The sequence below is a fragment of the Typopeltis vanoorti genome, chromosome 4 (genome assembly GCF_054136105.1).
Source record: "Typopeltis vanoorti isolate ZY-2024b chromosome 4, IOZ_Tvanoo_1.0, whole genome shotgun sequence".
Lineage (NCBI taxonomy): Eukaryota > Metazoa > Arthropoda > Arachnida > Uropygi > Thelyphonidae > Typopeltis > Typopeltis vanoorti.
The window spans coordinates 103670266-103684751 of NC_143552.1; the positions used below are offsets into that span (position 1 = coordinate 103670266).

The window sequence follows — 14486 nt, forward strand, 5'->3', positions numbered from 1 at the left end:
AGTTTTAAATGAACTGAAGTCAATAAATAGAGAAATAAGTCAGCATTAGATAGTATTGCTGCTGGTTAATTCTTTCAATTAAGTTAGCTGCAATAATGTTATTAACATTTTTCCCTTTAAGACAAAAAAAAAAAAAAAAAAAGAGTGGAGAGAGGCTGGATAACTTTTTTTTTTAAGAAAATCATATACTTCATTGAATGACTACATGTATTCAAATAAAATGCATAAAATAAATGTCTCATTACTATTTATAGTAATAGGACAGCAATAATGAAAGTGGCCAGAAAAATATTGAATCTAATCATGGTATTGGATTTCTGAATTAAAACGTTGTTACAAAATGTAATGCAGATTCTTTTATCTTTTTATTTCTCCATCACATGAAGTATTTAAAAATGTTCTAAGAAAAACATATACATGAATTATCAGTAGCCTTAAGACGAAATTTTATCTTGTTTCTTTTGAAGTGCTTCTGCCATGAAGAGTTTGCCTAAATTCTGAGTAGAAAATTGGGAAATCTGTTGGCAATAGCTATTAATCTGACCAGATATAAGAAGAGCATCTAGTCGAGGTGGAGGAGGAATTGGCTTAAAGAGTTTATTGATATCATCCTCTGGAAGTGGCGTTTCTTTTTTTGCCTCACGCATAGCATTCTCTTGAGCCTGGGAAGACAAAAAAAAAAAGTGCTGTTATATACATTGTATATAAGCAATGGTATTTATTCATAAAGTTTAAGTTTTCTTTTATGTTTAATACTGCTATATTTCCTTTTAAGGAGAATTATTTATCAAGTATTTACAATTAAACTTCTCACTAAAATTTAACTAAGATATATATATATATATTGACATCATCATCAAATTCCTGCCGTGTACCCTCACAAGGGGGGGGGGGTGTACAGGATATGACTACATGAAATATCTACATCATTACTAACTCCTATCTACAATTTCCCTCCAAATCAGTCTGTTACTTGTCAAGACTCCAACATTATCAGATCTTAGATTTCTATTGTCTAAGGCACTTTGTACCGTATCAATCCATCTACATCTTGGTCTTCCTCTGTGTCATTTTCCTGCCAACCTGGCAGAGAATACTTGTTTTGCTAATCTTTCCTCTCCCATTCTGATTAAGTGACCATACCACCTGAGATTAGCTCTGCTAACACATTCCTGGATGGTGACAATGTCAAGTTCTTTCTTAATATTCTCATTTATAATATGATATTGCCATTGATGTCATCTGTTCACGCCCTAATCCTTCTCAGGATTCTCATATCTGCAGTCTCTAGTCTTTGGTTAAGTTTTACTTCTGACCCAGCTCTCAGATCCATAAATTAAAACTGGTTTGAACACTGTCTTGTATACAGCTCATTTAGTGTTCCGACTAATTTCTCTCCTATTCCATATGAATTTATTCAATTGACTTCCTACCATACCAGCTTTGTTGATTCGTTTGTCTATATCCATATTTAATTTACCACCTTCACTAAAAATCGTGCCTAAGTAGCTGAAATGTTTCACTTGTTCCACATGTTCTCCGTTAATAATGCAGTTGGCATTTTCAACAATTCTGCCTATTTTCATTGTCTTTGTCTTTTTATTGCTGACCTTCATACCATATCTATTACAACAGTTATTCAATTTAGTCAGGGAATCTTGCAGACTTCTAGCAGATTTATTTAGAAGTATAACATCATCCGCATAAAGCAAAGATCTGACATTAACATCTCCAATTTCGATATCATGTTTAATACCACTTTCCTTCATAATGTGATCCACATAGATAATGAATAACAGAGGGGATAATGTACATCCTTGTCTCACACCAGATTTAACATAAACCATCTTCCTGTACTTCTTTCAATTCTAACTGCTGAGTTGCAACTCAAATAAAGACTAAGTAGTGCTTGATATAATGCCCCATTGACACCATATAACAGCAGTGTATTGAATAGCTTCTCTCTTGGCACCTTGTCATATGCCTTTTCCAAATCGACAAAACTTAAATACAGATCTTTGTTATATTCCCATGCTTTCTCGACTATTTGTTGTAAAGTGAAGATCTGATCCTGACAGCCTCTATTTGGCCTGAATCGAGCTTGTTCACCAAGCTTTTCTTCCACAATTCTTCTCAACCGTTTCTCAAGTATACTTGCATAAATCTTACCAGGAACACTCAGTAGGGACATACCTCTGTAATTCTGACATTCAGATTTTGTGAATTAAAGCCCAAATTTAACTATATTCAATATTCCTAAATAAATAAAACCAGCATGAAATAAATTATTATTATTATTATTATTAAGAGAGACCTCCAGGGAGTTAGGGACTCATCGAGGGGAGGCCATATACTACACACACACCAGCTTGAATTCATTTACACTGCTTGCACTCACAACATCCAATGGCAATCCATTCCAATCATGCACCACCCTATGAGAGAAAAATCTAGCCCTCATCCCTTCTTAGCAGCATTCATTCTCAGATTTCAAGGATGCCCTCTTGTCCTTTCCCCACCCTCCATAAATTGAAAAATTCCATCAACTGACATCCTGTATGCCCTTTCAGAAGTTTGTGATTCTCAATCATATCACTCCTCTGTCTCCTGTTGCTAGTGTCTGCAGTCCACAAATTCTCAATCTGTTTTCACAATCAGTATTCTGCAATCCTGATATTTTTGACAATCTTTCTCCACTGTAGCAGAATCACCAAAGAAACCAGACCAGACCTACATGCAATAGTCCAAGCTAGGTCTTATGAAGGCCTTATAAAGAGGCAAAATGCCTTCCTTATTTTACATGTCAAGGTTTGTTTCAGCATTGCATTGTTCTCTGGGTTGTATTTATAATTTTTGCTATATGACCCCTGAACTTCAACTAAAACCACAAGATCCCTAGCCTGATCAGTTTCTTCTAGCATAATCCCACCAATATAATATGACATTGGATATCTAATCACACCAAAGAGTTACATTTATTAACATTGAACTGACAGCCATATTCACATGCCCATAACTCCAGCCTATTCAAATCATTTTGCAAGAACTGATCAGCAGCACTCTTGATTACCCTACCTATCTTTGATAGCATTTAGCAAAATGCTTACTCATTAACGTACAGAGTGAATAACGATGGACCAAAGACTGATCCTTGAGGCACACTACTAGTTACACTGAATCTTGCAGACTCATCCATTCCCACACGTACAACTTTTTGATATCTGTTAGTCAGCCATCCTCTTAACCACGCTAACATTTTATAATCCAAACCCATATTCTCCAATTTACGCAACAGTCTACCATGCTGTATTCTGTCCAAAGCCTCAGCAAAATCCAAAAGTATCAATGGTGTATCCATTCCCCTTGTCTAACTCGAGCAGGTTGCTGAAACATGACCTTCTCTTAGCAAACCCATGCTGTTCATTGCAAAGTAGAGATTCTCTGTCAACTCATTTCTGAATGCAAGTCCTAACCAACTTTTCCACAATCTTCACCATCACTCCTGAGATACTGATTGATCAATAGTTGAATACATCAGTCTTTGCTCCATCCTTGTGCAACGTTCTGAGACTCAAATTATAGGCAGTTCAGCTGAACACTCTTTTAGCATCCATGCTGATATCCCATCAGTTCCTATTGTAGAATTCTTATTCAGTTTTGTGCAACAACTCTAGTACTTTCTCCTTATACAGTGAAGAAGTAGTGGCGATTTCAATATTGCATATACCAAGCTGATAGCATTTAACAAAATGCCTACTCATTAGTTGAACAATCACTTCTGCATCAATCACCCACATACCATCTGCATTCAGTACAGTTATTCTTTCAAATTCATTCATTCTTTTATTTGCAGCATAATAATAGAATTCTTTTGGTTTGTCTTTAACTTGCAGAGTCAGTTTCTTTTCAGACCCTAAGTTAGCTTTCTGTACAATATTTGTGACACTTCTGCTTATAATTATCATAACTGACACCATCCTTATGCACACGGTATTCAACATCTTTTTCTTATGAATCTTTTGCTTCATTAGATTACACATCAATTTCACTCCAAGTATTTATTCTTCAAACTCTAGAGGCATATTCTGATATCACATCATTTAAGTATTTTTTAAACACTTCCCATGCATTGTCAATATCTTTTCATAACACCTGTCATTTTATTTAGTTTGAAAATTTTCCTATATAAAAAATTTACTAGCAGAAATGGTTAATGTAATTTATGAAGTGGAGGGGCATTAAAGGAAATTTTATGCTTTTTTTTAAAATCCTACTAAACAATAGCATGAAAAACCAGCCAGTAATCATAATGAAGTTGCTAGGTTTAAATAATATCATCAATAAGGAAACACCAAATAAGCAAAGTATGTTAAACTACATATCAGCACAGGCTGAGAGCAAACCTCTATTAATGGGTAGCAAGTGCAATAAATGAGAATTAAAATATCTGAAATTATCGATGGACCATGGGTTAAAGTCTGCAAGAAAAATATTTTTCACTCATTCAAAATAAATAATAATAAAATCTAAAATTATGTAAAACGAACAATGCATAATGCAAATAATGAGTAAAATCATAATCATAATAAATTTTACCCTTTTCTGTAGATGCTGATGCTTTGTCTGCTGCTGCTTGAGAAGTTGTCTTTGAAAGTTTGTAAGTTTATTTGTTTCTTGACTAATTGTATCTACACATTCCATCATAGCTTGTAAATTCTTCTCTAGGACTGACCTAATAAAATAAGAATTAGACTAAAGTATATGATATTACATTATTTTTTTAAAATTCACTAGTGAGTCAAATTAGCAAAATCCAAAAGTATCAATGGTGTATCCATTCCCCTTGTCTAACTCGACAAGGGGAATGGATACACCTATAAACTAAGTAGAAAGTGAAGTTACTTCAAATGTCTAATGTTCAACATGACTTCATAGACATTACATTAGACAATTAAAAAGAATTGCATGCAAAAGGCCAGTAATGGTCATGATTATCATTATCCCATTAATCTGTATTGCCATTTAAACTAACAGTATTCAAAACAAAATGTTATATTCAGGCAATGACAATCAAGGAAAAGAAGGAGTAGCCATAGTATTCAACACAAAATACGAGGCTAATCTTCTTGAATGGCAGTCAGTCTCAAGTAGAGTAATGTGGGCAAATATGAGAATGGGGAACTGGACAATGAGACTTATTTGTACCTATGGTCCCACAGAAGGTTCTACTAAGGTAGAAGTGGGGGAATTTTTTGAGGCTTTAGAAAAAGCAACTGACACAATGAAAAATGAAAAGTTGGTCCTTGTTGGGGATCTAAATAGCAGAGTAGGAAATGATTGTGAGACATACAAAAATATTTTGGGAAAATTTGGAGAAAAGAGCAAAGCTAATAATAATGCAAATATCTGTTGGATTTCTGCTCAGGACATGGAATGGTTATTACTAACACCATGTTCCAACATAAAAATGTGCACAAATTCACATGGAGAGAAGAGGCTAGGAATAAGAAAAGTCTCATTGACTATGTTATTGTTGATAGTGATGTTTTCTCCCTGGTGCAGGACACCAGAGTGTACAGAGGATTTGAAATTGGAAGTGATCACTATTTAGTCTTGAGCAGGATAAAATTGAATTTCATATTGAAAAGAATAACATGTAAGAAAGTTTTAAAGCGAATAAAAGTTGAGCAGCTCTCAGATGTGAGCTGTAGACTAAAATACACAAAGATTATTGAAGGAAAAATGAAAGAGTTTGAGAACAGGAATCAAACCTTGGAGATTCATTGGCAAACTCTGAAGAAAACATTGATTGATTCTGCCAGAGAGGCATGTAGTGAGGTTGTTTGTAAGGATAAAAAAATCAGAACGCCCTGGTGGACACAGGAGGTTAAAGAGGCAGTGAAGGAAAAGAAGAAAGCATATCAAAAGTTCCTGGCAAATAAGTCAGCTTGTGCTCTTAGAGAATATAGAGACAAATGCAAGAATGCTAAACACTGTGTAAAACTAGCTAAACAAAAGTCATGGGAGGACTTTGGCAAGAATATAGAAAATAAATATCAAGAAGGTAGCAAAATATTCTGGAGGTTGTTGAAGAAGCTTAAGAATGGAGGAAAGAGTGCTATAAAAGGAATTAGAGATGAAAAAGGTGACATGAAAACGGGAGAAAAAGATATCCTTGAAGTATGGAGTAATTACTTTGAAAAACTGCTAAATGAAACAAGCAGTGATGACAGCACAGTGGTAAAAAACACTGACCAGGCATGCAGTCAGGAATACATATCCATACTTGAAGTAGAAAAAGCCATCAAAGGCTTGAAATGTGGAAAGGCAGCAGGAGTAGATGATATTCGACCAGAAATGCTGAAGTATGGTGGTATAAGAGTCTTACAGTGGCTGCACTGCATAGTTCAGAAAGCCTGGACAGAGGGACGAATTCCCGATGATTGGAGTAGAGCTCTCATAGTACCCATATATAAAAAGGGAAATAAAACTGCATGTGAGAATTACAGAGGTATTTCCCTACTGAGTGTTCCTGACAAGATCTATGCAAGTATACTTGAGAAACAGTTGAGAAGAATTGTGGAAGAAAAGCTTGGTAACAAATAGTCGAGAAAGCATGGGAATATAACAAAGATCTGTATTTAAGTTTTGTCGATCTGGAAAAGGCATATGACAAGGTGCCAAGAGAGAAGCTATTCAATACGCTGCAGTTATATGGTATCAATAGGACATTATATCAAGCAATACTTAGTCTTTATTTGAGTTGCAAGTCAGCAGTTAGAATTGAAGGAAGTACAGGAAGATGGTTTAATGTTAAATCTGGTGTGAGACAAGGATGTACATTATCCCCTCTGTTATTCATTATCTATATGGATCGCATTATGAAGGAAAGTGGTATTAAACATGATATCGAAATTGGAGATGTTAATGTCAGCTCTTTGCTTTATGCAGATGATGTTATACTTCTAAATAAATCCGCTACAAGTCTGCAAGATTCTCTGACTAAATTGAATAGCTCTTGTAATAGATATGGTATGAAGGTCAGCAATAAAAAGACAAAGACAATGAAAATAGGCAGAATCATTGAAAATGTCAACTGTGTTGTGAATGGAGAACCTGTGGAACAAGTAAAACATTTCAGCTATTTAGGCACGATTTTTACTGAAGATGGTAAATTAAATATAGAAATAGACAACAGAATCAGCAAAGCTGGTATGGTGGGAAGTCAATTGAATAAATTCATATGGAATAAGAGAGAAATTAGTCGGAACACTAAATTAGCTGTATACAAGACAGTGTTCAAACCAGTTTTAACTTATGGATCTGAGAGCTGGGTCAGAAGTAAAACACTTGACCAAAGACTAGAGACTTCAGATATGAGAGTTCTGAGAAAGATTATAGGCGTGAACAGATGGCATCAATGGCAGTATTATATTAAAAAGGAGGATATTAGGAAAGAACTTGACATTGTCAGCATCCAGGAATGCGTTAGCAGAGCTAATCTCAGGTGGTATGGGCACTTAAACAGAATGGGCGAGGAAAGATTAGCAAAACAAGTGTTCTCTGCCAGGTTGGCAGGAAAACGACCGAGAGGAAGACCAAGATATAGGTGGATTGATACGGTACAAAGTGCTTTAGACGATAGAAATATAAGAGCTGATAATATTGGAGTGTTGACAAGTAACAGACTGATTTGGAGGAAAATTGTAGATAGGAAATTAATAATGATGTAATTACTTAAATTAAGGGGATATTAAATATCGCATAGTTTTAAAACCGAATAAGAAACTCAAAGATCGGAATCAGAGAGTTTCTTGCCGAATATAGTAAACTATAAAGTATCGGCGACACTAGCGTTAGCCAATGCAAGTGATCCTAGTACGTAGTACAATACCGGCATAACTCGTTGCAAAGGTGGAGGAAGTTCAGATCGCTATTCTTAGGTATTTTCCATAATGTAAAAACACATTTCCTAGGAAATGTATGCTGTTATTACATTATGGAGGGAGGTCACTACCCAGACCGGTTTCAGCCTTTTTTGAGGCTTCATCAGTGAGTAGCTAGACCTAATACCAAAGTGTATAGTGAAAAGAACTTATGTACTCTGCGAACGAGTTTTCCAAACAGGTGCAACCATTAAGTTACTTAAGTATAAAGAGCTAATAAGCTTCATTTCGGCAATGAAAACATTACTTAAATTAAGTCCTGGTCACAGCTCCATAACACCAATGCTACTTTAAAGGAAATTCATAACAGCAAACTATTCCTTTGGTATCTGCTAAAAGTTAACTATAACAAGAGTTTTGATAGAAACTCAGTAAAAAACTATAGATGGGAGGGATGGGAGCAGTGGAATTAAATTTTTTTCATGTAGTACTATCATATCCTGTACACCTCTTGAGGGTACATGGCAGGAATTTAATGATGATGATGATGATGTATTCAAAACAGCTTGAGCAATTCTTTGAACAGATATTTAGATCAGTGGATATGTAGATTTACCCCCCCCCCCCCACACACACTCATCCCCAGTGTCTTTTTTGATCTGCTACAACAGTTCATTCAGCAAAACCAAAAAAATATTTTTCTTCAAAGTTTTAAGCCTGAAAAAGAATGACTTACTAATAAAAGGAAAAGAAATATTACGATTATGCTAAATTCTTATTAATATAGAAAATGGCATGATAGTGAACTTACTAAGAGTGCTGCTTACCAAACTGCTAAGAGTCCTGGTCATAGCTCCACAACACCAATGCTACTTTAAAGGAAATTCATAACAGCAAACTATTCCTTTGGTATCTGCTAAAAGTTAACTATAACAAGAGTTTTGATAGAAACTCAGTAAAAAACTAGAGATGGGAGGGATGGGGGCAGTAGAATTGCACATACTGATTCTTAAATAGGTTTACTAAGGATGTGACTCATATGGGAGACTTTGAAATTTAGTTTTTCGATTACATCTCTAAAGTTCAAATGAATATTTTTGGAAGAGAACAGATTTTTCTTAGTCTTTCATCTATATCATTTGCCAGAAAGGCATTTGTTTATATACTGTCTAAAGTGTAAATGAAACAGGATTCAATGGCTAGTGTTCTGCAAGGGCATATTTTTGTACAAGATGGTGCAGAGAATCACCATAACAATTAACAGCATGTATATTTTTTATAAATTAAAAAAAAGAAATGAAGGATTTCTCTCAATACTATCACATCCAGAAATAACAGATGGGTTATTTTCAAACAGAATAAGAAAAGCATTCTGTTTAGGGTTTTAAGGTGCAAGGACAACATGGTCGAACCATGCCAGTAAAGTTCAAAGCAGTTAAAAGGTAAAAAATAACTTGATGGTTTCAACCTTTGAGATCTCATCAGTAGGAGCCAGATCCAAGAAGATACCAAGGTTAAATTAATACAGAAGTCAAATTTCCCATATACAATATGGTCTATATATGGTGAAAAAACAATTTTCTGTACATGTTTAAAAACAAATGAAACGCATCGCAAGCCTCATAAAATCTGCCCGAGTGTATAGGACTCGGACAGATTATGAATACAACTGAAATAATTCCTGCACACATTGATGAAATGACAGCAGTCAATTACAACATGACTGATGGTTAGTTCAGTACTCCAGAACACAAATACAAGCATGTCATCACTCCTCAATGCAGAGCCAAGTAAGAACAACTTCCCCTTTATGGACCCTGCATAAATGGATTATTTAATTTTACACAATTTAATTCCAGTCTTGATTCAATAGAGATTACTGGTATCTCTATTCCATGATGACTGCCAGTGGAATAAAAGTTTGTCTCATGGTCAGCCTGTAATCAGTGTAAAGGGCAGATGGTGGAAGCCTGAGAAAGAAGCTGACCTTGCTGCAGTATCTATACAACCTCATTTTCCTTAATCTCAACAGGGCTGGAATCCAATAGAAGAATACATCCAAGTGTAGCTTCCATAACTGAGAGAGAACATGTTGGATTTGAGAGAACATTACATGTTTCAGCAATTTTAGACTTATCGCCTATGGGGAAGTAACTCTCTGAATCTGTGTGTATATATATATATATATATATATATATATACACATATATCTTTCTACTTTTTTGGTAGCTATATACAATATTATGTAGTTCACCACAAACTCTATAGCATATGGATCAGCAGTAAAGTTGTTACATTCTAGTGGGATCTGAGCAGATATTGTGCTATCTGAAAAGACAGCAAAAGATCCTAATAGTGCCTCTAAATTTGAATTGTCAGTCTAAACATGCAAAAAATCATGCTTGAAAGAACTGCTGGTAGACAACATGAGGGATGCAAAATTTAGGTAACTTTCAGAAAGAAAACTTATTAATGCATTGTAAGCAAACAAAGTGTGTGTGCAAAGTAACTTCTCGACTGGGCTACTTGTATATAGAGGCTAATGGCTTCACATCACTTGCTTTAGTATCCCATAATGAAAAGCACATATCCTTATGGACATGTATAATGCTATGCATTATGGGAAGACTTACCACATAAACTGGTTTCGATCTTTACTGAGGTCTCATCCGTTGGAGCCACACCTCAATAAAGTGTAATTATATACAAGTTGCCCAGTCCTGAAGTTACTTCAGGCACAAACTTTGTTTACTTACACTTGAATAAAGGATTAATCCAAAAATATAATTTCTTGGCATCTTTAATTTATAGTATAACTAAGCAGAAAAACTTTCAACAAAAACCAACCTAGGCAGGTCATGGGCCTTAAAGGTATTTAAGTACCTCTGATTATTTAATTATTTTTACATTCTGTTGTTGTCTTCTGGCTTTAATCACCAACTATTTCTCCTTCTCTAACCCACCCACAGGGGCATTACGAAACAAAAAGATGGTTTGAAGTCTAGTTTATTTTCATACACTATTTCTCAACATAATCTTCCTCTCTTTCTTCATTGCATAACAAGTTTTTCAAAGCCACCATAGAATTCCAAAAACAACCTAAAATTCTTTAGGTTGTTTTTGGAATTATTTTCTCACCTTTGCTTTGACCTGTATATCATTCAAAATGCATCCTCTCGAGATAAGTCTTCAATGTAGGAAATTATCAGAAGTCTGATAAAGCAAAGCCACAACTCTGTTCTTTTTAATGGCTATCAAAGATTACATTCAAAGTCGATTGTGGAACATCCTCCTTGCAACCTGGATTTGGTTCTGCTGGATTTCTGGTTATTTCCTAAACTAAAGATGGATTTCAAGTATGAATGTTGAAAATGACATAGGTCAAAGGTAAAGTTGAGAAAATATTCTGAAAAGAATACGAAGTTTTACCAGAAAAGCTTAGAAAAACTTGTTATGAAGTGGAGAAAGCATACTGAAGGGAAAGATATTATGTTATTAACCTGTATGAAAATAGAGACTTCAAAGTATCCCCTATGGCCTGCCTGCTAAGAAACAATTTCCAGTAGCATTTGTTAGACATAAAATTGATAGAATTCAATAATTACTTCATCTAACTTATGTTTTTTGTAAAGATTATTATTAAGGATCCCTCTCATCAAATTTTAATAAAATCTCTCAAGGGGCTGAAGGTTTCAATCACAGTTGGTCTCCATGTTAGGTACTGTTAGAAGTTTTTTTCACTTGTTCAAAATGCATCCTCAAAATGGTTAGACTATAATAAATTTAGTTTAATCCTTTATCCAAGTGTAAGCAAACAAAGTTTGTGCCTTAAGTATCTTCAGGACTGAGGCAACTCATGGTAAAGGTGGACCAAGTTCTCATCACTACTTGTCTTAGTATCTCCCATAATGCAAAGCACATCTCCTTGCGGACATGTATAATACTATGCATTAAGGAAAGTCTGGCTCCCAGACTTTCCTTAATGTCTGACAATTTCCTGAAAGTCTGACAAGACCTCAATAAAGGTCGAAACCAGTCTGGGTAGTGGTGCTTCCCTTCATAGCATTATGCATGTCCACAAGGCGATGTGCTTTGCATTATGGGAGATACTAAGACAAGGAGTGATGAGAGCTTGGTCCATCTTTACCACGGTTGCCTCAGTCCAGAAGATACTTCGGGCACAAACTTTGTTTGCTTACACTTGGATAAAGGATGAAACTAATTTTATTATAGTCTAACCAAGGGATAAAACTTCCAACATCTTTCTCTAAATCCAGAGTAATTTAATAATAAGGTGAGACACCTTTTGGCAACTCGTATAGGTAAATATGACTTCTCCATTGCTTACACCTTAGTATCACCACCTCTGGGCCTGGCTCCCACTGACGGGACCTCAATAAAGGTTGAAACCAGTCAGGATAGTGGCCCTTCCCTTAATGCATAGCATTAAACATGTTCGCAAGGAGATAGATGTGGTTTGCATTATGGGAGATACTAAGACAAGGAGTGATGAGAGAGCTTGATCCATCTTTACCACGAGTTGCCTCAGTCCTGAAGATACTTCAGGTGCAAACTTTGTTTGCTTACACTTGGATAAAGGATTAAACTAAATTTATTATATGTTAGGTACTCTTTCATACTTTGCATTATGTACTATAGGATGTTGAAGTATTTGAAACAAGATGTTTCAAACAGCAGCATCTGGTTTTTGAGGACCCGAAATACTGTGCATAAAAAAATGTCAGTACTGCTAAAAATACTACATGGTAATAAAGCAATATTTTTACTACAGAAAGAAATCAATTACAATATGTAAAACAATTTCTATCTTCAATTTAAGAAATAACCAGGTCACAAGGGGACAAGTACAGGCTGCAGGGAGCATGTTCCACAATCCTCCCTGCAGCCTGACAAGATAGCAAATTTTCAGTATGTTTTGAGAAAAAGTTTAGTTACTTACGCAGTTCCCATATCTAAAAATTGTTTCCCTTCATCTTCTGGAACAAGATCTGCCAATTCACATAATAATGAATTAATAAGATGTGAATTTCGTATAATCACAGGCACTTCTTCAAACAGATTTTCATATGAAATACGCAGATTCTTCAAGCTTAAGGAAGGAAAAATAAAAATAAATAAATAAATAAATAAATATATATATTAATAGAAATATGCAGACATGTTGCATTTAATAACCACATTTTCATAAATTCAAACTATCTACTGAACTGGAAAATGCCATAGAAAGGTCCATTTTACTCGTAAATGAAGAATATGACTTTTGCACTCATTTAGAATTATCTCCACTGGTCTAACTCCCACTGATGAGACCTGAATAAACTTCGAAACCAGTCTGGGCAGTGACTCTTCCCATTATGCACATTATATACATGTCCAAAAGGAAATTTACTGTGCATTATAGGATATTAAGGCAATTGATTAAAACAAGAAACATAATTTGTCTAGTATAATTAACTGGATAGATCAGGAATGCAACTAATGGGTTAATGTTGGAGTTACATCAGTTAATGTTTTGTGTAGCCAAGATCTATGATGTTATAGAGAGGAGACTTCCACATATCAGAAATTAATTCTTTGTTCTGGTTAAGAGTACCATATAAGCAAATCACCTGTTGACTCCTGGAGTTAACAGGTGATTTGATCACACACTCCAGTCAATGTTGATCACACATTATGAATAATACTGTCTGATCAATGAAAAGTTAACAGCTGAGTTTCTGTTAAATTTTAAAAATAAGAATATGAGATAGAGTTAAGCAACAAGAGTATCAATTTTTTTTGTCATCAATTTTTCATTTTCAATTTGGGAAATAGTTTTTCAAAACGTGACAAAAATATGTCAACCAAAGTTCTCACAGGCATTGCAAGATTTTTTTTTTTAACAGTTACAAAAACATCATTGAAATATAAAAAAAAAAATTATGAAATATATATATATATATATATATATATATAATCCATCATCAGGCATGATTTTTAGTGAAGATGGTAAATTAAACATGGAAATAGACAACAGAATCAACAAAGCTGGTATGGTAGGAAGTCAACTGAATAAATTTATATGGAATAAGAGAGAAATTAGTCAAAACACTATCTGTATACAAGACAGTGTTCAAACCAATTTTAACTTATGGATCTGAGAGCTGGGTCAGAAGCAAAACACTTGACCAAAGACTAGAGACCACAGATATGAGCCCTGAGAAAGATTAGGGGCATGAACAGATGGCAATATCATATTAAAAACGAGGACATTAGGAAAGAACTTGACATTGTCAGCATCCAGGATTGTGTTAGCAGAACTAATCTCAGGTGGTATGGTCACTTAAACAGAATGGGAGATGAAAGATTAACAAACCAAGTGTTCTTTGCCAGGAAAAAGATCCAGAGGAAGACCAAGATATAGGTGGATTGATACAGTAAAAAGTGCCTTAGAAGACAGAAATATAAGATCTGATAATATTGAAGTCTTGACAGGTAACAGACTGATTTGGAGGAAAATTGTAGATAGAAAGTTAGTAATGATGTAGATTTTTCATGTAGTACTATCATATCCTGTACACCCCTTGAGGGTGTATACCA

General features: G+C 34.8%; 1 protein-coding gene across 1 annotated transcript in view; it reads right to left on the reverse strand.

Moving 5' to 3' along the window:
- Window positions 1-346: 346 nt before the first annotated feature.
- The window catches only part of eIF3h (eukaryotic translation initiation factor 3 subunit h), a 71763-nt gene continuing 57623 nt past the window's right edge, over window positions 347-14486 (reverse strand). The window contains exons 5-7 of the mRNA XM_090391389.1: window positions 12847-12996; window positions 4597-4732; window positions 347-662 (exon numbers count right to left, since the gene is read on the reverse strand). Coding sequence (XP_090247515.1) covers window positions 435-662; window positions 4597-4732; window positions 12847-12996 — 514 coding nt within the window. The 3' untranslated portion in view covers window positions 347-434. The remainder of the gene's footprint in view (window positions 663-4596; window positions 4733-12846; window positions 12997-14486) is intronic.